Raw genomic sequence first — 27,440 nt, 5'->3', positions numbered from 1 at the left:
ATCAGGATGATGATTCAAGATGTGTTCTTTGAATGGAACTGGAAACCATTGTTTTTAGTGGGTATTACTCCCCAAAAATTGTGGATGATATTACAGCTTTTGTGATTTATCATGAGCAAATATCAATTCCCAGGAAGAGAGAGAGAGAGAGAGAGACAGAGACAGAGACTAGCTTGAGGATCAATAACCATTCCTTTTCCTTGTCTAGCCCCAAATGGTGCCGGACAGAGATGGATAAATAATTTATTCCACCCCATTGCAAAAGTTTCCTGAATCTAAGGGAGACTAAAAGGCTATAAGCAAGCCAAAACTCATAGTTTAAAATATTAAGCAAAATTATTAATTATTGAAAATTAACACTTTTATTAAGAAAAAAGTTTCCTCATGAGGTCAGGAAAAATACACATCAAAAGGCACATATTAACAGAAATGTTCACAAAAACCATCCATATTATACAAACTGGGAGAATAAGAAAAATGCCTGAAAATAGAATTTATACCCTTGTCCATCTCAAGTCTGAGGATCCTGGAAAGACACAAAACTCATTATCCAAATGCTGGGGAGCAGAGTGGCAAAGTATACATTGCTCTCCCCATAAAAGGAATGACTGGCATATGGTAATGAGTCTCTAAGGACCAATATCCTAAAATAAAACATTCAAAATAGGAACTGATGCTTTCAGGTGCATTATAAAATAAGAAAATGTTAAATGTCTGAATAAATGAGAGCATTTTCATTAGCTTCTCAGTAAAACAGCTTTCCCCAGATAAAGCAGTCGAAAACTATAATGTACTTATGTGGAAGGGTGAACTCTAAATACATGTACCGTAAAAGCATTTTCTGAATGAAACTCACCAGGAGAAAATAAAGAATCAGGAGTTCCAGATACATGGCAGAAACATGGAGTTGCTCTGCTTAAAGTAGTTGCTAGAGTGGAACCTGTTATTTGACAAAGACACAAAATATAACATAGAAGTAACCAAATGACAGGAGATTGATACCAACTGGAATTGTAATACCAAAATTTAAAACTGCCCTTCATAAATTATGGCAAGAAAAAACTCCCTAGCACTAAAAAAATCAAAGTTAATTCAAAAATTCTGCAATTACATTTAGGACAACAGCTTTATGCTTAGTAGAGTCATTCACCACTGACTATTTCAAATCCATATTTATTGAAAATACTGTTAGAGAAATCCAGTCCTAGACCACATATTGTAGCATGAATAAAGCAAACCTGAATGAAGAAGTAGTTTCCTTAAAACATTGGAGCAAATGCAATTTCCCAATAAAAAAGATAAATTGTCACCACAGCAAAATCAATAAATATGCATTGAAAATGGGCCTGAAATGTCTTGCTGAAAACATGTAAGATAATAATGAAAATGACATTATATACTTTTCTTTCCTCTCTCTTTTTGGTATCATCAAAAAAATATTTGACAGACTAAGTTGACAGTGAAATAGAAAGAGTTGTAGTTGTTTACTTACCGGTTGATATTCCGAAACTCGTAGAGACAAGTGTTGACAGTGGAGGAGAAAGAGTTGTGGTTATCTGCTTTCCTGTTGTTACTCCTGTGCTTGTAGACACCAGGGGTGTGCTTGTGGAAACAAGTGTTGACAGTGGAGTAGGAAGGGTTGTCGTTGTTTGCTTTCCTGTTGTTACTTCTGCACTGGTTGACATCAAGGTGGTGCTTTGGGTTGCAGTCGGTGTCGTTGATATAATTCCAGAGGTGATTGCTTGTGTTGATGGTGGAGTAGGAAGGGTTGTGGTTTTTTGCTTTCCTGTTGTTACTTCTGCACTTGTAGACACCAGGGGTGTGCTTTGACTGGTGGTCGATATTGTGTGTGGTAGGGTGGATGAACTGGATGTTGTGGAAGTGTATTGTGTTTTGGCTGATGTAGGTTTGGAAGTTACTGATGTTGTGAGTGGTTGGCAATGGCTGTAATCACAACACAGGAATCTCACCTGGTAGTTGACACATTTATATGGTTTTTTTGTCTGCTCGCTATGGTTGCACACAAGTCCAACCTTGACATTGCAATGGAGATTCTGATCAGGGGCAGGATTTGTAGTGTGTGCGTAGTCCTTTGCCTGACATTCAATGTCTTGGGGATGCTCACAAACCAGTCCACGTGCTCGTATGTCTTCAAAGCGCTCAAAATCACCATCAGGGCTGGTTTTTGGATTGTGGTCATCAAACCATTGGGTCCACTGGCATTTAGGAGGGCAGGATGTAGATATGGGCTGCATTGAACTTAGTGTAGAAGGCTGGGAAGTAGGGAGAGTGGTGCCAATAACTAGTGGAGTGGTAGATTCAGGTATTGATGGTGGAGTAGGGAGAGTAGTGGTTGTTTGCTTTCCTGTTGTTACTCCTGTGCTTGTAGACACCAGGGGTGTGCTTGGACGAGTGGTTGATGCAGTGGAGATAATTCCAGAAGTGACTGGTTGTGTTGATGGTGGAGTAGGGAGAGTAGTAGTTGTTTGCTTTCCTGTTGTTACTTCTGTGCTTGAAGATACCAAGGGTGTGCTTGGACTAGTGGTTGCTGTAGTAGAGATAATTCCAGAGGTAACTGGTTGTGTTGATGGTGGAGTAGGGAGAGTAGTGGTTGTTTGCTTTCCTGTTGTTACTCCTGTGCTTGTAGACACCAGGGGTGTGCTTGGACTAGTGGTCGATGCAGTGGAGATAATTCCAGAAGTGACTGGTTGTGTTGATGGTGGAGTAGGGAGAGTAGTGGTTGTTTGCTTTCCTGTTGTTACTTCTGTGCTTGTAGACACCAGGGGTGTGCTTGGACTAGTGGTCGATGCAGTGGAGATAATTCCAGAGGTGACTGGTTGTGTTGATGGTGGAGTAGGGAGAGTAGTGGTTGTTTGCTTTCCTGTTGTTACTCCTGTGCTTGTAGACACCAGGGGTGTGCTTGGACTAGTGGTCGATGCAGTGGAGAAAATTCCAGCGGCAACTGGTTGTGTTGATGATGGAGTAGGGAGAGTAGTAGTTGTTTGCTTTCCTGTTGTTACTTCTGCGCTTGTAGACACCAGGGGTGTGCTTGGACTGGTGGTCGATATTGTGTGTGGTAGGGTGGATGAACTGGATGTTGTGGAAGTGTATTGTGTTTTGGCTGATGTAGGTTTGGAAGTTACTGATGTTGTGAGTGGTTGGCAATGGCTGTAATCACAACACAGGAATCTCGCCTGGTAGTTGACACATTTATATGGTTTTTTTGTCTGCTCGCTATGGTTGCACACAAGTCCAACCTTGACATTGCAATGGAGATTCTGATCAGGGGCAGGATTTGTAGTGTGTGCGTAGTCCTTTGCCTGACATTCAATGTCTTGGGGATGCTCACAAACCAGTCCACGTGCTCGTATGTCTTCAAAGCGCTCAAAATCACCATCAGGGCTGGTTTTTGGATTGTGGTCATCAAACCATTGGGTCCACTGGCATTTAGGAGGGCAGGATGTAGATATGGGCTGCATTGAACTTAGTGTAGAAGGCTGGGAAGTAGGGAGAGTGGTGCCAATAACTAGTGGAGTGGTAGATTCAGGTATTGATGGTGGAGTAGGGAGAGTAGTGGTTGTTTGCTTTCCTGTTGTTACTCCTGTGCTTGTAGACACCAGGGGTGTGCTTGGACGAGTGGTTGATGCAGTGGAGATAATTCCAGAAGTGACTGGTTGTGTTGATGGTGGAGTAGGGAGAGTAGTAGTTGTTTGCTTTCCTGTTGTTACTTCTGTGCTTGTAGATACCAGGGGTGTGCTTGGACTAGTGGTTGCTGTAGTAGAGATAATTCCAGAGGTAACTGGTTGTGTTGATGGTGGAGTAGGGAGAGTAGTGGTTGTTTGCTTTCCTGTTGTTACTCCTGTGCTTGTAGACACCAGGGGTGTGCTTGGACTAGTGGTCGATGCAGTGGAGATAATTCCAGAAGTGACTGGTTGTGTTGATGGTGGAGTAGGGAGAGTAGTGGTTGTTTGCTTTCCTGTTGTTACTTCTGTGCTTGTAGACACCAGGGGTGTGCTTGGACTAGTGGTTGATGCAGTGGAGATAATTCCAGAGGTGACTGGTTGTGTTGATGGTGGAGTAGGGAGAGTAGTGGTTGTTTGCTTTCCTGTTGTTACTCCTGTGCTTGTAGACACCAGGGGTGTGCTTGGACTAGTGGTCGATGCAGTGGAGAAAATTCCAGCGGCAACTGGTTGTGTTGATGATGGAGTAGGGAGAGTAGTAGTTGTTTGCTTTCCTGTTGTTACTTCTGCGCTTGTAGACACCAGGGGTGTGCTTGGACTGGTGGTCGATATTGTGTGTGGTAGGGTGGATGAACTGGATGTTGGGGAAGTGTATTGTGTTTTGGCTGATGTAGGTTTGGAAGTTACTGATGTTGTGAGTGGTTGGCAATGGCTGTAATCACAACACAGGAATCTCACCTGGTAGTTGACACATTTATATGGTTTTTTTGTCTGCTCGCTATGGTTGCACACAAGTCCAACCTTGACATTGCAATGGAGATTCTGATCAGGGGCAGGATTTGTAGTGTGTGCGTAGTCCTTTGCCTGACATTCAATGTCTTGGGGATGCTCACAAACCAGTCCACGTGCTCGTATGTCTTCAAAGCGCTCAAAATCACCATCAGGGCTGGTTTTTGGATTGTGGTCATCAAACCATTGGGTCCACTGGCATTTAGGAGGGCAGGATGTAGATATGGGCTGCATTGAACTTAGTGTAGAAGGCTGGGAAGTAGGGAGAGTGGTGCCAATAACTAGTGGAGTGGTAGATTCAGGTATTGATGGTGGAGTAGGGAGAGTAGTGGTTGTTTGCTTTCCTGTTGTTACTCCTGTGCTTGTAGACACCAGGGGTGTGTTTGGACTAGTGGTCGATGCAGTGGAGATAATTCCAGAAGTGACTGGTTGTGTTGATGGTGGAGTAGGGAGAGTAGTAGTTGTTTGCTTTCCTGTTGTTACTTCTGTGCTTGTAGACACCAGGGGTGTGCTTGGACTAGTGGTTGCTGTAGTAGAGATAATTCCAGAGGTAACTGGTTGTGTTGATGGTGGAGTAGGGAGAGTAGTGGTTGTTTGCTTTCCTGTTGTTACTCCTGTGCTTGTAGACACCAGGGGTGTGCTTGGACTAGTGATCGATGCAGTGGAGATAATTCCAGAAGTGACTGGTTGTGTTGATGGTGGAGTAGGGAGAGTAGTGGTTGTTTGTTTTATGGTTGTTTCTCCTGTGCTTGTAGACACCAGGGGTGTGCTTGGACTAGTGGTCGATGCAGTGGAGATAATTCCAGCGGCAACTGGTTGTGTTGATGATGGAGTAGGGAGAGTAGTAGTTGTTTGCTTTCCTGTTGTTACTTCTGTGCTTGTAGACACCAGGGGTGTGCTTGGACTAGTGGTTGCTGTAGTAGAGATAATTCCAGAGGTAACTGGCTGTGTTGATGGTGGAGTAGGAAGAGTAGTTGTTGTTTGCTTTCCTGTTCTTACTTCTGTGGTTGTAGACAGCAGGGGTGTGCTTGGACTAGTGGTTGCTGTAGTAGAGATAATTCCAGAGGTAACTGGTTGTGTTGATGGTGGAGTAGGAAGAGTAGTGGTTGTTTGCTTTCCTGTTGTTACTCCTGTGCTCGTAGAAACCAGGGGTATGCTTGGACTAGTGGTCGATGCAGTGGAGATAATTCCAGAGGTGACTGGTTGTGTTGATGGTGGAGTAGGGAGAGTAGTGGTTGTTTGTTTTACGGTTGTTTCTCCTGTGCTTGTGGACACCAGGGGTGTGCTTGGACTAGTGGTCGATGCAGTGGAGAAAATTCCAGCGGCAACTGGTTGTGTTGATGATGGAGTAGGGAGAGTAGTAGTTGTTTGCTTTCCTGTTGTTACTTCTGTGCTTGTAGACACCAGGGGTGTGCTTGGACTAGTGGTTGCTGTAGTAGAGATAATTCCAGAGGTAACTGGTTGTGTTGATGGTGGAGTAGGAAGAGTAGTTGTTGTTTGCTTTCCTGTTTTTACTTCTGTGCTTGTAGACAGCAGGGGTGTGCTTGGACTAGTGGTTGCTGTAGTAGAGATAATTCCAGAGGTAACTGGTTGTGTTGATGGTGGAGTAGGAAGAGTAGTGGTTGTTTGCTTTCCTGTTGTTACTCCTGTGCTCGTAGAAACCAGGGGTGTTCTTGGACTAGTAGTCGATGCAGTGGAGATAATTCTAGAGGTGACTGGTTGTGTTGATGGCGGACTAGGGAGAGTAGTGGTTGTTTGTTTTACAGTTGTTTCTCCTGTGCTTGTAGACACCAGGGGTGTGCTTGGACTAGTGGTCGATGCAGTGGAGAAAATTCCAGCGGCAACTGGTTGTGTTGATGATGGAGTAGGGAGAGTAGTAGTTGTTTGCTTTCCTGTTGATACTTCTGTGCTTGTAGACACCAGGGGTGTGCTTGGACTGGTGGTCGATATTGTGTGTGGTAGGGTGGATGAACTGGATGTTGTGGAAGTGTATTGTGTTTTGGCTGATGTAGGTTTGGAAGTTACTGATGGTTGGCAATGGCTGTAATCACAACACAGGAATCTCGCCTGGTAGTTGACACATTTATATGGTTTTTTTGTCTGCTCGCTATGGTTGCACACAAGTCCAACCTTGACATTGCAATGGAGATTCTGATCAGGGGCAGGATTTGTAGTGTGTGCATAGTCCTTTGCCTGACATTCAATGTCTTGGGGATGCTCACAAACCAGTCCACGTGCTCGTATGTCTTCAAAGCGCTCAAAATCACCATCAGGGCTGGTTTTTGGATTGTGGTCATCAAACCATTGGGTCCACTGGCATTTAGGAGGGCAGGATGTAGATATGGGCTGCATTGAACTTAGTGTAGAACGCTGGGAAGTAGGGAGAGTGGTGCCAATAACTAGTGGAGTGGTAGATTCAGGTATTGATGGTGGAGTAGGGAGAGTAGTGGTTGTTTGCTTTCCTGTTGTTACTCCTGTGCTTGTAGACACCAGGGGTGTGCTTGGACGAGTGGTTGATGCAGTGGAGATAATTCCAGAAGTGACTGGTTGTGTTGATGGTGGAGTAGGGAGAGTAGTAGTTGTTTGCTTTCCTGTTGTTACTTCTGTGCTTGTAGACACCAGGGGTGTGCTTGGACTAGTGGTTGCTGTAGTGGAGATAATTCCAGAAGTGACTGGTTGTGTTGATGGTGGAGTAGGGAGAGTAGTAGTTGTTTGCTTTCCTGTTGTTACTTCTGTGCTTGTAGACACCAGGGGTGTGCTTGGACTAGTGGTTGCTGTAGTAGAGATAATTCCAGAGGTAACTGGTTGTGTTGATGGTGGAGTAGGGAGAGTAGTAGTTGTTTGCTTTCCTGTTGTTACTCCTGTGCTTGTAGACACCAGGGGTGTGCTTGGACTAGTGGTCGATGCAGTGGAGATAATTCCAGAAGTGACTGGTTGTGTTGATGGTGGAGTAGGGAGAGTAGTGGTTGTTTGCTTTCCTGTTGTTACTCCTGTGCTTGTAGACACCAGGGGTGTGCTTGGACTAGTGGTCGATGCAGTGGAGATAATTCCAGAGGTGACTGGTTGTGTTGATGGTGGAGTAGGGAGAGTAGTGGTTGTTTCCTTTCCTGTTGTTACTCCTGTGCTTGTAGACAGCAGGGATGTGCTTGGACTAGTGGTAGCTGTAGTGGAGATAATTCCAGAAGTGACTGGTTGTGTTGATGGTGGAGTAGGGAGAGTAGTGGTTTTTTGCTTTCCTGTTGTTACTTCTGCACTTGTAGACACCAGGGGTGTGCTTGTGGAAACAAGTGTTGACAGTGGAGTAGGAAGGGTTGTCGTTGTTTGCTTTCCTGTTGTTACTTCTGCACTGGTTGACATCAAGGTGGTGCTTTGGGTTGCAGTCGGTGTCGTTGATATAATTCCAGAGGTGACTGCTCGTGTTGATGGTGGAGTAGGAAGGGTTGTCGTTGTTTGCTTTCCTGTTGTTACTTCTGCACTTGTAGACACCAGGGGTGTGCTTTGACTGGTGGTCGATATTGTGTGTGGTAGGGTGGATGAACTGGATGTTGTGGAAGTGTATTGTGTTTTGGCTGATGTAGGTTTGGAAGTTACTGATGTTGTGAGTGGTTGGCAATGGCTGTAATCACAACACAGGAATTTCACCTGGTAGTTGACACATTTATATGGTTTTTTTGTCTGCTCGCTATGGTTGCACACAAGTCCAACCTTGACATTGCAATGGAGATTCTGATCAGGGGCAGGATTTGTAGTGTGTGCGTAGTCCTTTGCCTGACATTCAATGTCTTGGGGATGCTCACAAACCAGTCCACGTGCTCGTATGTCTTCAAAGCGCTCAAAATCACCATCAGGGCTGGTTTTTGGATTGTGGTCATCAAACCATTGGGTCCACTGGCATTTAGGAGGGCAGGATGTAGATATGGGCTGCATTGAACTTAGTGTAGAAGGCTGGGAAGTAGGGACAGTGGTCCCAATAACTAGTGGAGTAGTAGATTCAGGTATATAAGGTGGTGATGTTTTTGTTTCAGCAATTGATGTTGTTCCTCCAGTAGTTTTAGTAGCAGGTGTTGCTGTCAAAGGACCACATGGTTCTAAATTGCAACAGTAGAATCTGACCTCATAGTTGTAGCATACTGGTGGAGTCTGATCCTTGTTATTGCAAATCAAGCCATCAGTTGGTGTGCATATTACATTTTGACTGAGAGAATGCAATGTTTCATCGGGAAGTTCTTTTGCTCTGCATTCCACTTTATCTGGATTTTTGCAAAGATTATGTCCTTTGGCTCTTATGTTTTCTGGAGTTTCATAATCTCCACTGGTTGATTCATATGATGGATAGTTAAGATCATACCAACCCATCCATCTACAAACTTTATGCACACACATTGTTGTTCTGGTTGGAATTGATTCTGTAATAGAAAACATAATTGTTTCAATAATATGTATCTACATTTATTCTCTAAATGTAGATACCTTTAAAAAACAGCAGTACTCTTTGTGATGCTTTTATCTTTAAAGAAACAAAATAGAAAAGATATTTATGTACAGGTATTCCTTGACTTACAATAGTTCATTTAGTGAGCCTTTGAACTTATATACTGAAAAAAGTGACTTATGACCATTTTTCATACTTATGACTATTGCAGCATCCCCATGATCATGGGATTTACATTCGGATGTTTGACTTACATTTATGACGGTTGCAGTGTCTCAGAGTCATATTTTCCTTTGCTTTGGAAAATATTTAATGTACTTTAAACTTTGAATATCAGTAATAAAAATAATAATAATGAAATTGTAAGTGTATGCAAATTCCTCTTGATACTTAATTTTGTCCTGTCCTGAATCAGATAGCAGACTTTAGGAACTGTTTATACTGTACAATTGTTGGATTGCTCTGTCATTAGCTTTTGTACTTTTTTTTTAAAAAAAGGAGCTGGTGCTTTACATCTTTTATTTTTTAAAAAAATGTATTGCCTTATAAATAAATTGAAAGAAATTAATACATCAATTTTATTAAGATTTGAAATTCTTTTTCAGTCAACACATTCAAAATATCAGACTTAATATGTTTCTGGTGAGAACTGAGAATGGACCCAGGCTGTCTATAATATCTACGTCACATTGTGACATTAACCAATAGTTGTTGTTTGCAGTACGTAATAAATTATCTACAGCAGGAAGGCTACCTGCTGCAGACAAGAGATCAGTACCGTGATTTCTTGCTCTTTAGGGATGGGACCTTACATTGAAGGTATAAGCACTATCAATCACTCTCTCCATCTGCATGAGAATATATCATCTTAACAGGCTTCGGTCTTCTCTGAAAATTTCTGCTCTTTTACATTCACTCTGATACTTTTTGTTTACAAAGGTGGGAACATACTATACAGAAAGATGTTGATTAATTTCTGCAAAATTCAATATTCCATCATTGGAGGAAGAAGATTTCTCTGAAATCACAAGATACTTGCAGTATAATTTATTAAGGCCTTTGGAATTTTAAAAATACCTAATAGTTGTATTCTCTTTGCAGTTATTCATGTAGAACTGGTAGGGCTGATTCACATTTTAGTTCATTTTAGCCTTTGCCAGTATCTAATATTCTCTAATTCAGAGCTGTCAAACTCCCACCCCATGGGCCAGATGCGTCACACACTGGCTACACCCACGCATGGTTTAGCAAAAGGGAAAATAATCCCAATACGTCCTGTGACGCACCATGATGACATGAGTTTGATACCTCTGCTCTAGTTGTACTGGGCAAGTATATTGGAAAAGGACCAATGTCAGAAAAACTGGTGTCATATCCAAACTATGGAGTGAAATACCTGTTCTACTTGAAGTTGTGAATTCAAACGGTGGTTTTGTGGTAATTCCAGCACATTTGTAGACTTCTCTATTGATTGTTCCATTGATGCCACAAACTGCAGTTATACAAGAACCCAAGCCATCCGTGGTATTGTAAATGACTTCATTGTAGTTATACCTCTTTCCTTCGTAGTAGCAGTAGCAAGCTGCATTTAGAAATAACAATGTGAGTCTAGACAAAGTTGTATCAAACAATTTTATGGTGCTATTAATAAATATTTTCAAGTTACCTTTAGTATCATGTTCACAGCTAATAATGCCTTCGTTGGTACATTTGCTGTAAGAAACAACAATGACATATGATTCATTAAAAACATGTTCCAATTTTTCCTACTAAATTCCACTGAATAGCTTTGCTTGCATCTATCTCAAATAGGAACATTCTTTTTAACACCTCTGATGAATATCATTGGAGGTGTTATGCTGAAATATGGTTCTCTAGCAACTGAAAGAAAGGGTATAATAACTTCAACATTTTGGTTCTCTAAAAAGTGCCTGGGTTTGAAATCTGAATGCCATGCAAAATGGTGAGCTCCCATTACTTGTTCCAGTTCCTGCCCACTTAGCACTTCAAAAGTATGCAAATGTGAGTAGAGTAATAGGTACCAATTCAGTGGGAAGGTAACAGCCTTCTGTGTGCCTTTGGTGTATAGCCATGAGGGCCACATGACTACAGAAAATTATTTGGACAATGCTGGCTCCCTTGATCAAGAAATAGAGATAAGCACTGTGCCCTAGAGTGAGACATGACTGGACAGGGAAAACTTTACCTTTTATATGGCTATTAACTTACTGAAAATGGGAGGCATCAATTACTACAAGAATTGAAATTTATGTAAATTACTTGAGGAAATATTATTGAACATTCATATGGTATAGATATTAGTGTATAACTGAATCTTTCATATATCTATATCTATATCTATATCTATATCTATATCTATATCTATATCTATATCTATATCGATAGATAGATGTAGACGTAGATGTAGACATAGACGTAGACGTAGACGTAGGCATAGACGTAGATGTAGACATAGACATAGACATAGATATAGATATAGATATAGATATATAGATATTCATAGATTTTCATGGGTACAGGTATGTAGGTCTAGGTATGTTCGGGTCTTTTCCCATGTAAGATTAAGAGTATCTTGGCAACGTTTCGGTGAGGTCCCACTCGCCATCCTCAGGCTGGTGCTTTCGGCTTCGTGCCAGTGCAAGCAATGTGTGATCGGAGCTGCCGTCTTTCTATAAATAGGGGGGGGGGCTAGTGTGCTGGGCTGGTTGGCTGCGCTGCTGCCTCTTGATTGGTTGATGGAGTTGATGTTGGTATAATGGGCTGTGGATGGCCTTGTGAGTTTTGTTGTGGAGATATCCTGGATCTTGTGCTTTAATCTCCTGGGTCGTTTGTGTTTTGATCTCTTTTCCATTAGCCTCCTGTGTTGTAACGGCTTGGGTAATGGGTTGTGTGGTGACCTTGTGAGATTTATTGCTGTGGTATCCTTGGTCTTGTGCTGTGATTTCCTGGGTCGTTTGCTGTGTTGCAACTTCTTGAGTTCTTGTGGTGTAATTTCCTGAGTTTTCTGATGTGATATCCTGAGCGGGTGGCTGTGATGTAGCATTCTGGGTTTTAGTCTGGCTTCGAGTTTGGGGTCTGGGTCTGTGTTCTTGGCATGTGTCAGCTTGTTTGATTTGGGGGTTGGGGGATGCGACAGCTGGCAAAGCAGCCATAGTCTGTTTTCTGGATGGTGGTTGTCCTTTGTTTATAGGATGGGCTTGGGCCTGGGTCTGATGAGGGGGATTGGCGGTGGTGTCCCGTGTTGTTTTGGGTCTGGTGTTGGTTTTTGTGGCTGGGACTCATTTGTTGGTGAGGGCTAGTTTCCAGATGTCTGGTAGGCGGGAGGTATCATCCCGTCTATTCATGTTATGGGGGTGTTTCTCTATCTAAATGGCTTCCCCTTCCCTGATTATTCTCTTGCTGGAGTGTTCAGTGTTGGATATTAATTTGGTTCCTTCGAAATTAATTTCATGTCCTGTGGCTTTAAGGTGCTGGAAGAGGGAGGCCACAGGACATGAAATTAATTTCAAAGGAACCAAATTGTTTGGTTAATTAAGGAACACAATGTTGCTAGCCAATCAAGACACAAAAAAAGCCACAAAACAGACAGAAGATATTAGAAACACCAATCAAGCAGAACACAGCAAACTCCAAGACCAATAAACACAGACCAAGATTCCCAACCAATCAGGATGAAGAAAAAACCATTCTGGCACAGCAGTAGGCTAGCCCCAAATTTAAAACTGAAACAACTGTAAAAGTCTGACTCACAGACGAACACAATACAGAAGCCTGATGATGGCAGATGAGATTTTGCCGAAACGTTGCTACAACTTTAAAAGCACAACTATAATGACGTGGGAAAATACCCGAACAAAGCTGAATAACACACACACACACACACACACACACACAAATATATATATATATATATATATATATATATATATATATATATATATATATATATATATATATATATATATATATATATAATATAATATACATACATACATACATACATACATACATACACACACACACATACATCTATAATGTTATTATATGTATCATAACACACACACATTAAAATTGAACTGAAGCTGTTTTTTCTACCAAATAGATTCTGCTAAGAAGAGAATAACTACCAGCAAGATGGATGGATTCAGTTACAATGACAATGGGTGTAGCACTGGAAGACCTGAAAACCCAGGTTAAGGATGGATCATTACTTAAAAAAAAAAATCTATCTGTGTAGTTACTAAGAGTCAACAATGCCTTGATAGCACATAACCAATCAACCATATGATGAATTAACACCTTATTGTAAGTGTATGAAAATGAACAGGGTCATTTTGGAGTCACTGCAACATGTATTCTGAATATGCCTACTGTTCCAAGGCTTGTAGTGTTTATTATTACTCACCATGATTGACACACCTCTCCAGTAGTAAAGGTTTTTCCTAACTGATGATAGTTACCCATATCATCATAACAGCCGCAAACGCTAACACATTTCATCTCTTCCTCGCTGAAATAAGGCCTATCTCCTGGGCAATTTGGATAGCAGCCTAAGTGGAAGGTAGGGATAAAGGGCAAAGAAAAACCAATAATCAGGATGATATTGAATTCAAACAAAGTGATGAGTCACAATCAGCATTTAAGCTGCTTTGGACCAATTCCAAGACCAAGATTCCCTATCTGGCCCACAGGAGGTCAATTAGAAATCAAATGCAAATAACTGTATGCCATGCATGCAATATAATTTCATTGCTTTTACTTTGAAGGTAATTGCTATTTTTTTTCAATTTACATGTTTGTGTGTGTGTGTGTATACATCTTCATAGCCCTGTTGGTTTGGCCCTCCACATTAATTCTAATTTAGAATTCATCCTCCCTCCTTCCATTGATTTCTTTGGTATATGTATTTTATAGCTGTGATCAGTTTAATGTTCAAATTCTTCCAAATGATATATGAAAGCCCCCTTTTTCTTTTTGCCAATTATCCCTTTCGGAATTCTCTTCACAGCCCAAATATTCCTGATCATTACTGAGAATTAAAAAAAAATGGATGAAATACTGGTGTCTTGCCTTTTTATGAATCCCCTCAATCTGCAACTTGATATTGAAATAAAAGATGCAGAAAGAAAAAGCGAACATTCTATTCAGTTCAGACTCACAAATATTAAAGTAGGTGAATCATTAAATCTGATGCTAGATTTCTAGCTCCGTGCCTTGGGAGAGTCTCAGAAGGATTAACTACAAATTATTTAAAGCCAAAGACAGAAACATAATAGACATTAAGCAAGGTGACATTCTTTATAGAGGGATAACTTTGACCTACTATGCTATAAATAATCATTATGCTCATACAAGGTATTAGCCAACGATTAAATAGCATGTTATAACACTAACTGGTATACATGTGATAAGAAACATCTTCTCACCTTCCAAGCCAGGTAAATGATAAGCACACCTCCCACTTGGATTCCTACAGGTCTTCGTGCATGGGGCTCCACAAGGTTTGTAGTGCCATTCACATCCACCTTCATTATTGTAATAGTCACAAAACATGGCTAAGGGAACCAAGAGAGAACCATGAAGAATCAAACATCTTAATTCTTGATAAATGCTAGAACTTATGTCACTATGAAAATAATCACATTTTAATGCTTGCATTTTAATGACTGGAAGATAACCACTCAGGTATTAGATGAAATGGTGCCCTAACTTGATTGAAACACCTGAAGTAATATCTATTTAGTACAGAGGTGGGGAAAGATGGCCCCTTTATGACTTGTAGTCTTCAACTCTTAAAATTCCTGAGCCAGCATTGCTGGCTCAGGAATTCTGGGAGTTGTAGTCTCCAAGTCATAAAAGGGCTATTGTTCCCCACCCCACATCTAGCATGAAGAGTCAGACTTCAGTTTTGTATCACAGGTTGGCCAGTTGTTGATTTAATAAATATTAACAGTTGCACAAATATCTAGATGTTTCCTTCATTGCTTTTTATGATAAGGCATAGTATGAGAGCATTGTCATATACTCAGGGGATGTTATAATCTCCAAGTTGATATTTCACTTCCCAGCTTTGGGTTGTCATTGTCCATGCAATCATATATGATACTCACGGCAAATCGATGGAGTTCTCCATGACACACATATGCCATGATCACTACATACTTTAGCATATGCAGCTGCAGCTGTACAGAAACATTCACAGTCTCCCCCGGTGTCACAAGCACAGGCATCAGTCACACAGGCTTCATAGTATTTAGTTGGTTCCACCTTTGAAGAAATGAAACAGACACTACATCTTTTGATCAAGTGACAATTCTTTCAAACATTTGTGCAAAATATTGACTAAAGGTGACTAAAATTCATTTGCTAAAGGATGTGGCCATTGAGCCATGGTGACACAGTGGTTAGAGTGCAGTACTGCAGGCTCTTTCTGCTGACTGCCGGCTGACTGCAATTTGGCAGTTCGAATCCCACCAGGCTCGGGGTTGACTCAGCCTTCCATCCTTCCAAGGTGGGTAAAAGGAGGACCCAGATGGTTGGGGGCAATAGGCTGACTCTGTAAGTGGCTTAGAGAGGGCTGTAAAGCACTGTGAAGCGGTATGTAAGTCTAAGCGCTATTGCTATTAAGCGAGTCATCACGTGATCTGACCCAATTTTATGACAATTTTTACCTGTTTTTTTTTTAAGTAAATGATGTGGCTTTTAAGTGAATCGTGTGGTCTTTAAGTGAATTTGGCTTCTGCAACTGATTTTGCTTTGTGGAAGCTGGTTAGGAAGATGATCACAAAATGACAGTGATAATTTGACCTCTGGGGTGGTGTGACAGGACATCATAACTTCAAACCATCATTAAATGAAAGGCTGTAATTCAGGACAACTGGTAGGCAGGTAGGCAGGCATGATTGCCACCTGAAAGAATGATCTTTGAAAAATCTGTTTAGTGTACCTGAGAGTGGCAGGCAGCGAAGACTTCGCTGTTGATGATGCTGCACTTCTTCTGTGACCATGCTTTCCTATAAGGATTCTTGGAGCAAGGATCCTTGACACATTTGGCATCAGGGCATGTGGGTGATACCTTCCAACTGTTTCCAAACTCCAATACATCACCTACTACAGATCGACTCCGAGTTGTAAAGTCATTAACTGCATTTCCATCATTGTTCCCACACAGTCCACAGACCTCACCCTGAAGAAAGGAGCATACAAATCAATTGAATTCTAGAGAATGTGCAGTACATTTAATGCTTGGTTTTTCTGTTTAAGTAATTGACATACCACCAACTCTAAGGTTCATTTATAATAGGAAATGTTCCTTTCTTCCTATTTTAAAAGTAAAATTCAATAAAAGAATAAAACTTGTATGTAGCCTTATGTTTACATTTTGAGACATTTGCTACTGATTTTGTATCATGTTCATGATACTGAATTATGTTGCTAAAATATTACTTACTACTTAACTAGCAAAGAAGTCAACAAATATACAGCGAAAAAGGAAAGGAGGGAGGGAGGGAGGAAAGAAGGAAGAAAGAAGGCAGGCAGGCACGGAGGAAGGAAGGAAGGAAAGAAGGAAGGAGGGAAGGAAAAAGTGTTATTTAATTTATGAGAAGTGTTAATTTAGGATCTAAAAGACTGCTGCAGATTTATTCTTCCAGTTGGCTTCAGACCCTAATGGGGATATATCACGCTGAAGGTAGCTAAGAGAAGACCCTACTTCTAACCCAGCACATCCTGCTCCCTTCCTCCCCATCTTTTAAACTAGTTTATCCTGTTATTAAGAATATTTATTGTTCACGGTTTTATTGGCTTTTAATATTTGTAAGCCACTCAGACTTGTGTGAAAGTGAGATGGGTGGCAAATATTTCTAATAAATAAATAAATCCAATAGAACAGTTCCTTCTCTTTGATCCAGTAGATCTTGAAGCATGCTATAGCGGAAGAATCTTCACTGATTTCCCACGTCTTTCTATGATCCCTTGAAGATTCCTTAACTTTTAGGACAATTTTTGAGAATTCCTTCCTTTTTTTCCAGCATGACTGGGACTTTATTGACTACAAGTCTAGATAAAATCTAGATGAATGTTCTTTTTATAAGACAGTTCCAGCTATGTCAGTTGTTGCCAAACACCTAAGGAAATCCATCCATGGGAGGCATGTTTTTAAAATGTTTTTGAATGAGGATTCAGCCAATCTACTCTGCAGTTTCTTTCTGATTCAGCAGGATCTCAACTTACTATGTGGTATTTTTAAAGAGCTGGAAGAGCTAGTGTAAAGAAGGCAAGATAGAAAAGACATTTTTTACTATTCCAATTATGTACACATATCTATGGATCCAACCTTTAATTCTTTTGTGCACTTAACTTTAAATCATTTTTTACTAGGACTTTAGACAGTGAGCTAGGGAATTAAAGAATGAATACACATTGTTTTTTAAAATGGTAGAAAATACAGTATAGGTGAACCAATGTTTCCAATTAGCTAATCCATCCAGACCTCCTTCTTCTCCTGTCTCCAGATACCCAGAGGTGGTATTCAGCAGGTTCTGACCAGTTCTGGAGAACTGGTAGCGGAAATTTTGAATAGTTCGGAGAACCGGCAAATACTGCCTCTGACTGGCCCCGGCCCCAACTATCCTCTGCCTCCTGAGTCCCAGCTGATCGGCTGGGTCTTCTTTTGTTGCCCTGCACAGGAGAACAGAGCTGGAAAGCAGGTTAGAGGGGTGGGGAGGGAATGGGATTTTGCAGTATCTTTCCCCTACCATGCCCACCAAGCCACACCCACCAAGCCACGGCCACAGAACTGGTAGTAAAAAAATTTGAATCCTCCACTGCAGATACCTCTGCTTTCTCCCACAAGATGTGCTCCAGGTCCTCTCTATTAAGCAATGTCATCTAATGGGACCCAGGAAACACAAATTCTCTGTAAAAGGACCCCACCCTATAGAACACACCCCTTGCCTCAAGATTTGATATTTTATTTGCACACCCATTTGCCAGAGTGACTCCAGGGGACTCTAGCATCATTTAGGCAAGTAGTGAGCCTAGTTTATTGCTGTTGGGCTTTGTTTGGTGAGTATAGCTTTGCTGTTGTTGCAGTGCTTTTAATTATATTATTTTGTTGATTGTTAGCCGCTCAAAATCATGTGCCAATCAGGCAGTCTTACCAAACTCTTTAATAGAATCTTCAGTAAATGAAGAGACAATATGCCTGACTTTTAAATGATATCTCACCTTGAATTCTGCACCAAGTTTGATAAATACGCTTGTTTTCTTGTCCCATAAGACAATTAGTTCTTTCTGAATCTCAATCATCAAGTAGATGCCCATTTGATGAATTCTATAAGGTATTTGACCTCCACTCTCTCTTTTTACCACTTTATACTGCTCTTCGGTAAGTATCAGTTCATAGTTCTGGAAGAGTTGAACAAATAATAGGAAAGAATGACAATTTTCTAAAGCTACCTTTTTTAAAAAAAAAACACAAAACTTTATTGATTACAAAACCAAAATATCAAACAAAGACCCTAAAGCTACCTTTTGAGTTACTTATCAAAAAAATATGTATAACAGTAATTTTATTAGCCAATAGGGTAGACAAAAGCTGAATATTTCCTTAAATAAATATCACCTGCATCATCCAGTTAATAAAAATAATATATAGAACAGGGAAGAACAGCACTGGACTTTACAGAAACTGTGTCTGTGGGGATAGGTACAGCAATGGTAGCAGTGTCAGCTGTTTGAGCTAGACCAGACTAGGACATCAAACTCATGCAGGCTAAACCTACTTTTATTATTGTTGAAGAAACAAAATCTTGTAACTCTGAATCCACTTTTTATCTCCTTTCACGTTCATGAAAACAAAGAAGGTCTTGTATGAGTCACTTTCTCAAGTTATAGTTCTATCCAGGACACAGGTTATCTGAGTGTTATCTTGTAGCAGCTCTTTCTCCTCTTCTTCAAGGCAGTTCATTCTATCTATTATTCTAAGTGCCTTAAATGAATTCTTATTTGCACTAACTACTTTCCTAACTATATCTTCAATGTTTTTAAAACTGATGCAATGCATAGGGCATTTCTAGGGAAGTCTAGGTATTGTACATGTTCAATAGGATATTTGACATACTGTGTTTTTTTTAATTTCGCACAAGAATTAAATCAGTTTAGCCTTCTCTCTTTATTTGCCTACATTTCCAATACAATTTGGCATGAAACAGAGGGAATAACTATATCAGTATCCCAAATGTAATACTCCATGTGCTCAACAAAAGTAGTTGGATGAAGGAGCTGACTATACCATCCTCTTTAATTAAAATAAGTTATTTTGGAAGATTTTTTTTTTTTAATATCAGGGAGTTAATGGTAGATCATCAATTCAGCAGCAATGTTACTCACTTTGAAGAACACTTTAATAGATTTAGAACAAGTGGTGCCAGTGGTGCCACAAGGAATATTTTCACTGATGATTCGGAATAACCCCTGGGTGGAACTGTTCTGGCCACAATAATTCTAAAAAGGAAGGGGATAAAATTATACAAAAAATATTGCCTTCTGTATTAGTTCCAGACAGTTTCTCCAGTAAAAACAAGAAAGCAATGCTTGATACCTGCAAGAGTGTATATTCACATTGCCCACTGAAAATATAACGCTTGTCATCAAAGGTGATATAATGTCCATCTCCATAAACAGCACAGGTTGATAGGCACTTCTTCATGGTACATTTCCACATCCTGTTCTTACATACACTAAAATAAGAAAAGGGAAAATATGTTTCAAGAATAATTCTATTTGCACCCATAAAAACAATTTTGTGTACAGTGTTCATGTATTAACACTATATTTTAGTAGTGTAGAGTTCAGCTAAATAATTGTCTCATGAACTGGTGATAGACTAAGTGTGAAGAGGCAAGGATATGGGAAAGGAAAGAAAAGAAACTGAAACAGTATTGTATATACCATAATGTCATTTAAGAAATTAAGAAACAATAAAAGTAAAAAAGCAAAGGAATTGAATTTTAATGTAAAGTACTTTTTAAAGAAAATTGAATTATATTTTAAAGTTGCTGTTCTGTTTTATAGAAAAAGAATGGACAGCATTTTCAGATTTGCTCTGAATCATTAGGTTTTCCTTGTTATTTATGAAGAGGGTCTAGGAAAGTTTGCCACGGCCAATTTGCCACAGCCAACTTGCCGCGGGACAACTTGCCATTCAAGCCTGTATTACTAATTTCATTCAGTCACTTTTATTATTGGTGACCATGTTTTCATTGAAATGATTGTAACTCTTATATTTCTGGATTGACTTCATTTTATTATTATTGGCCATGGTTCCGTGGAAATGAATTTAACTTTTGTATTTGTTGAATTTTCTTGCAACAAGTTGTTGTCCCATGGCGATTTAATCATGGCAAGTTGGTTGTAGCAAGTTGGCCATGGCAAATTGTCCCATTCCGTTATGAAAGTCAGTGTTCCATAATAAAAGTTGCTGAGTAACTGAATATGAGGTTACATTGCATTCTTCTCTGACCTGCTATCCTCCTGGAATCTATTTCAACTCTTGCCTCAAAAGTTGGGAATTTCGGAAACCTCCCAATATGTGTCATACCGAGAATGGTATTTTTCAGAGGAAAACTGTTTTGCACATGTGCTTATAAAGAACACAGAAGATTTAAAAGATGTAAAATATATACATCCATTAAAAAAAAATTTTCACATCCAAAAGCACATTTCCATGTACTTTTCATATGAGGGATGGTACAAATGGGAATTATTGAATTCCTCCCTCCCTTCCTTCCATAGCTGCCTTTTCAAAGCAGTGTACAGAACACAATAACCTTGTGAAACAAGCTATATTGAAATGATTAATCATAGCTCCATATTTCCTGGCCCTTACAGCCAGATTACAAACAACAAAAAACTGTAATCATGAATTCAAGAAAGAAAATTATTTGAAAAATAGAATATATATTTTTCTAAAATTGGCTCATGATATATTTATATTATAGTTTTAGGTACTTAGGTGAAATATGCATCATGACCCTTGCCAGTTTGCTTTTAATCTGGTATGTTGCTGTTGGGGGGGGGGGTGTCCCCCAAGGACAATATGGCCATTTTATCTAACAAAAAATACTCTGTTCACTAGCAAATGCTTACCAAGTGTTACAGTCAACTTTGATATTTTCTCCAGGCTGATATGTGGCCTCATTGTGAATACATGGGCATTCTTCCACAGGAATACAACCACCTTTCCCATCTGACACTAGCCCGTCTGGACATATGCAACCAGAGACACACTTTGAGGTGTACTGTGAGCATCAAGAATAAAATATGACTCAGGAGAGAGCAAATAAGCAGTCAAATAATTTGCTTTTCCAGTCTACGTTAAATAAGAGTGACTCAATTTAAACACAATGTTGGTGTTAATTCAGCTAGAATTGCCACTAGGGAATGGCCACCTGAATTAATAACTGTCCATATCCAGAAGTTTTTCTATCTGTATATGTGTATTTTAGATAATAATGGTATGTTTCTGAATAAATGAAAGACACTGAAGAAGATGGAACAATAGGATCTAGAAGGAATTGGGCAAGGTGAGACTGGGAAAGAGTGACTTGTCTAAGATTAATTTATGGCTTCATGGCATAGGAAACTGTTTTCTGATTTGTAATACAATCTCTCAGATAGGGCCTCAATACTTACACAGTAACTATCAAGAGTCTGGCAGCTTTTCTGACATCCGGCCCCTTTGCTGTCAGTGGTGGCATTTCTGCAGTCAAAGTAAACCATTGGAGCAGTACATTCTATCCAGAAGAGAGAAAAAGTTGATGTATCATATGAAAAGATAGATATAGATATCATGGGTCAAAAGAAGTGGGCAAAAGATGTGTAAAGTCTTTGGAACTAACTTTACTCATTTGCATTGAAGTCTTATCAACTTTCAGTTGTTATGGAGTCTCTAACTGAGTTATTGAGGGAGGAAGGAAGGAAGGAAGGAAGGAAGGAAGGAAGGAAGGAAGGAAGGAAGGAAGGAAGGAAGGAAGGAAGGAAAGAAGGAAGGGAAATCTGAGTCCAATTTATGTCATTATCAAAATATATCTCAAAATGAATATATTCTACCTGTTACGTTTCAAATATTTGCAAGAAAACCAGCATTTAGTTTTGTATGCAATTTACAGCCAAGAAATATTTCTCAAAAGGACACTATCAACATCTGAATTATACCTCTTCACTTCTCTCAAACATTATATTTTTCCATACCCAACTTTTCTAATGAAAAGAAAAAGAAAATTACTTCTATTTGCTTACTGTTTATATCATTTTTAAATATGTTGATATCTCTAATATAATTTAAGCATTAAACACAATTTAGGTCCAAATAATAATTACCTTCTTTGTCAATCCATCTACAAGATAAATGGTTCTCACTAAAATATTAATTTGTAGTTTAATCTGTGTGTATTTACCTAGGCGTAAGATCCATTTTGTGCAATGGAACTTACTTCCAGTTATCATGCTCAGACAACATTAAAATGCTGGTTTGTTTCTGGATTATCTTTGTTACATACTGCTATTTTAACTTGGCTGGTTCAATTTAAATGGGAAGATGGACCAAGAAATGTGCATGTGGGTAATGCCTCTGTATTCCTTACCTTGTTTGGAGTCTCCATCACCATAGCAGTTTAATTTTCCTTGGTTACAAGTGCTGAGTAAAAGAAATCGGAATGATTATTGTGTCCAGATTATCTGAGAGTCCTAAAACTTTTTTTTTTTTGAGTTGAGAAACTGCAAATTATCAATTCTACTATAAAAAGCACTTCAAAGGCAGAGTAGTTAACATAATCTGGCTATAACATTACATATTTAAAATGAAAGGCTCGAAGATTTACTGTGGACCCAAGTCAGAAACAACTTAAAAAGCGAAGACTCCAGAGTGGAAGGGATGAGTGTGGAGATTAAGCGGCAGAGGCTTAATTTATGTTTTTACCCTCTAACTCTGGAAGTTAAATGGCAGCTTGAGAAAAGAGTGATTAAAGGAGGAAAAAAGGGGGACTAGACAAGAAGAAGAGGTGTGAAGAAGGTTTTTTTTCAGGAAAACTGCCTTTTCAAACTGAGATTGATTGTGAGTTCCGATGATGGAAGAACTGGAATGATGTCTACAGTCTCCATTTAAATCAAATCACCAAAAATAATTCTAAACGGCCACCAATTGGTGAGAACAAAGGAGACTCACAGAAAATTGATAGTCTCCGTATAAATCACCCAGCTTCATTTAAATCACCCAGCAGATTAGTCAGCCTGAATTTAAATTCCCACTCAACTGATTGGACAACCTCCACTAAACCCCCACCCAAATCTCATCCTTTCCAAACTCCAAAGCAGATGATTGGTGAGCTCATTCAAATCTTCTCCATTCAAATCTATCAAACAGCAACACTTCCTCTTTAAAACAAAAACAAAACAAAGACCAAAAAAACGTGGCTTTAAGGAAAAACAAAGGAACTTTACACAACAAACCTCCAATACTTCATTACCTCCACTATTTCAGTACCTCAAGACCAAATATTTATAGATAATGCTTTGTCTATAATAATTGATTTATCATATAATAATATAATAATTAATTGTTAAATGACCACTAATTTACTGATTCATTGAATTGATAGAGATTTAATACTGTATCATTGATTATCTAGTCAATTGATTGATTGATTGATTGATTCTTAGTAATAAGTAACCTTACTTTTAATTTGTTCTCTAACTTATCAATTAACATTCATTAAGTAACTGCCTACCTATCACATTAATTAGCTATTGTCATTGATCATGCCAGCCAGAAACTCCAGAAACTCCAAATCCTCCACTACCAAACAACAACAAAAAAATAATATCTCTACCAATGACCTCCCAGACTCCTGTACATGCTTCAGATGTCTTAAAACCATCAACGAAAGTGAAAATAACATCAAATGCTACCTATGTGACAATCAAGCCCACCTTGCCTGCTTAAACTTAAACAAAAACCTAGTTGATCTCCTAAAAGCATCAAATACATTCCCTTGTCTATGTCCATCATGTTTTCCTAAGCTAAACAAACCAAGTACCCTGCCTGACAGAGTTGATAGCATAGAATCACTTATGCACTCAATAGAAAAACACTTAGCAACACATTTTGAAACAATTATACAAGAAAGCCTAATTTCTCTTGAAAAAAAAATAAAGCACTGATAAGCAGCTACCTATCAGCTCAAAATCAAATCCCAACCCAACAATCACTACCACAACTACTACCTCAACTACAATCACAACTACAACCAAAAATAACCACCAAACCACAACCACAAATAATTACTATCCCATCAAGTAATTCCACAAATGATATCCCCTTACTCATCAGAGACATCATGGAACATGATCAGAAAAGTCCAAATGCCATCTTATTTGGTCTTGAAGACAAAAATGAATCAGATGACATCACAAAAGTTCACAATATCATAAGCAACTCAAATACAACAAACAATCTCTCCTGAAGATATCATTGAAATAACCAGAGATGGCCCTGAGTCCAAATACAATGATGGCTCTGTGGCCCCAAGATTTTGTAGAGTTGTATGCAAAAATGAGTCCAGCAAATGCATATTCATTCATACAATAAACACCATTGCAAAAACCAATCCCAACCACAAAAAACTTCGCTCAAGACCAAACTTATCCATACTGCAAAGAATCCACTCCCGTGAACTCCGCAATGAACTCAAAAGATGTCTAGACAATGGAGAGAAGGATCTGTACATTGATTACCGCGCTGATTGTATCAAAAGTAAGTCACACAACCCACAACTCCACATCCAACCCTACCTCATCCAACCCACCATCACTCAAAACTAGGCACACACGCCCCAAACTACCTCAATTCTGGACCCTAAATGAATGTAAAACTGAACCCATACATGCAACCTTCTACAATGCTGTAACAAACCTGGGACTGGAACAACTAGTAACCAACAATACTAGACTTAACAACTGCCTCGATTTCATATTCTGCAATAGTTTGAATTCAATTTACGGAATACAAATTAAAAAACTCTTTTCCAACAATGACCACAGCATGATTGACTTTTGTCTCAACATACGCCCACACAAAAATGAACACAATGATGTGATCCCCAATTATAACTTCAAAAAAGGCAACTATGATAGTATAGATAATGATCTCTCATCCCTTGATTAGCAATTTCTATTCACTGGATGCAATACTGTTGAAGACCATTACAACATATTTTTACTTGAAGTCAAAGAGTCATCAAATTATGTACCAATAATAACTCCAAAAACCAGTAAAAACAGATTACCCATAACAATAAGGAAGCTTCAATCCAAAAAGAGATTACTTTGGTCGAAAAACAAATCTGGTCACGTTGCCAACTTCAAAAGCCGATACAAAAATTTATGCCACCAGATTAAGACTGAATGCACCAATTATCACATTAAAGAAGAGGAAAACCTTCTACGCACCAATTCCACCTGCACTTTCTACAATTTTGTAAACAACAAACTAAAAGACTCAAGGTCAATCCCACCCCTGAAAGGACCTAATGGTAAAGACTGCAATGATGACACAATTAAAGCCAACCTCTTTAACACATTCTTTGGCTCAGTATTTGTAAACAGCAACGGATCATGCTCAGTATTTCCTAGTTGAACTACAGACAACTACAATGATCTAATACATATCGATTTTACAGAAGACAATGTTGAAAAAGCACTACACAATCTAAAACCATCTCTATCTATTGGACCGGATGGAATATGTGCCTACTTCTTAAAAAAGCTATCTACTGCCATAGCCGAACCTCTAAGCATAATATTTGAAAAATCTTTCAGGACCAGCTCCTTGCCAAAACTATGGTCACAAGCCACAGTTATCCCCATCTTCAAAAAGGGAGACCCCAGCCTAGTTGAAAATTACAGACCAATCTCTTTATGCTGCGTCACCTGTAAAGTCATGGAATCAATTATTAATCAAGCCATTATCCTCCACTTAGAAACAAACAACCTGCTCTCTAATAAACAATTTGGTTTCAGGAAAAAACTATCCTGCAATCTGCAACTCTTACACTGCAAAAACATATGGACTACACAACTCGATCAGGGCAAAGCAATAGACACAATCTACATAGACTTCTGTAAAGCCTTTGATTCAGTGGTACACGACAAACTACTCCTAAAACTAAAATCTTATGATATCTCTGGACACTTTCATAACGGGATAGAAGCATTCCTGTCAAACAGACAACAAATGGTCAAAATTGGGAGCCCTATCAAATTCTGTACCTGTCAACAGTGGTGTCCCCCAAGGCAGTGTTCTAGGACCAATTCTCTTCATACTCTACATAAATGACCTCTGTGATCATATTAAAAGCAACTGCGTTCTCTTCGCTGATGATGTAAAGCTATTCAACACCACAGACAATACTGCTATCCTTCAAAAAGACCTCGACTATGTATCAGAATGGTCAAACAAATGGCAACTTCAAATCTATACAAATAAATGCTCTGTCTTACATATTGGCAAAAAATAAATAAATCAGAAAATAAAATACAGGCTGAATAGTCAAGACCTTGTTGATGATCCAAACTCTGTCAAGGATCTTGGAGTACTCATCTCTAATGATCTAAGTGCTAAAGCCCACTGTTTCTACATAGTCAAAAAGGCATTAAGAGTTGTTTATTTATTTATTTATTTATTTGATTTGCCAATTGTTTACAAGATAATAAGTATAAGTGTATACATAGTTGTGAATACATGAAATGGGTACATATAAGAAAAATAAAAGAATAAGAGAAACAATAGGACAGGGACGGTAGGCACGTTGGTGCGCTTATGCACGCCCCCTACAGATTAACCTAATCTTATGTAGCTTTTTCTCTGGTAATATTACACTACTAACTAGAGCATACAAAACATTTGCTAGACCAAAACTCGAATACAGCTCATCAATCTGGAACCCACATTATGTATCTGATATTAACACAGTTCAGAAACATTTCACAAGAAGAGTTCTCCACTCCTCTACTCGTTGCAGAATACCTTATGCCACCAGACTTGAAATTCTAGACCTAGAAAACCTAGAACTACGCCGCCTTCGGTCCGATCTAAGTATAGTGTATAAAATTATACATTGCAATGTCCTACCTGTCAATGAATACTTCAGCCTCAACCATAACAATACAAGAGCACACAATAGATACAAACTCAAGGTTAATCGCAGCAAACTTGATAGCAGGAAATATGACTTCAGCAACAGAGTGGTCAATGTCTGGAATACTCTACCTGACTCTGTGGTTTCTTCCCTAAACCCCAAAAACTTTAACCTTAGACTGTCTACTATTGACCTCACCCCTTTCCTAAGAGGTCTATAGGGGGCATGCATGAGCGCACGAACATGCCTACCGTCCCTGTCCTATTGTTTCTTTTATTCTTCTTATATGTATCCATGTATTCATAACTATGTTTTTACTTA

The 27,440-nt window shown here is 39.2% G+C and overlaps 1 protein-coding gene across 1 annotated transcript in view; it reads right to left on the bottom strand.

Moving 5' to 3' along the window:
* LOC113412532 (uncharacterized) overlaps positions 1-27,440 on the bottom strand; it is a 71,566-nt gene that overhangs the window by 24,017 nt on the left and 20,109 nt on the right. Inside the window, exons 18-31 of the mRNA XM_026668245.2 lie at positions 22,569-22,621; positions 21,619-21,719; positions 21,073-21,224; positions 19,526-19,664; positions 19,315-19,428; positions 18,151-18,330; positions 15,869-16,108; positions 15,033-15,189; positions 14,349-14,477; positions 13,328-13,472; positions 10,568-10,614; positions 10,298-10,483; positions 1,493-8,875; positions 857-940 (exon numbers count right to left, since the gene is read on the bottom strand). Of these exons, the coding sequence (XP_026524030.2) occupies positions 857-940; positions 1,493-8,875; positions 10,298-10,483; positions 10,568-10,614; positions 13,328-13,472; positions 14,349-14,477; positions 15,033-15,189; positions 15,869-16,108; positions 18,151-18,330; positions 19,315-19,428; positions 19,526-19,664; positions 21,073-21,224; positions 21,619-21,719; positions 22,569-22,621 (9,110 nt within the window). The remainder of the gene's footprint in view (positions 1-856; positions 941-1,492; positions 8,876-10,297; positions 10,484-10,567; positions 10,615-13,327; positions 13,473-14,348; positions 14,478-15,032; positions 15,190-15,868; positions 16,109-18,150; positions 18,331-19,314; positions 19,429-19,525; positions 19,665-21,072; positions 21,225-21,618; positions 21,720-22,568; positions 22,622-27,440) is intronic.

Source organism: Notechis scutatus, chromosome 1 (assembly GCF_049901735.1).
Source record: "Notechis scutatus isolate UNSWTSFEM ecotype Mainland chromosome 1, rNotScu1.2, whole genome shotgun sequence".
Lineage (NCBI taxonomy): Eukaryota > Metazoa > Chordata > Lepidosauria > Squamata > Elapidae > Notechis > Notechis scutatus.
This window is presented reverse-complemented; position numbering and strand designations above follow the sequence as displayed.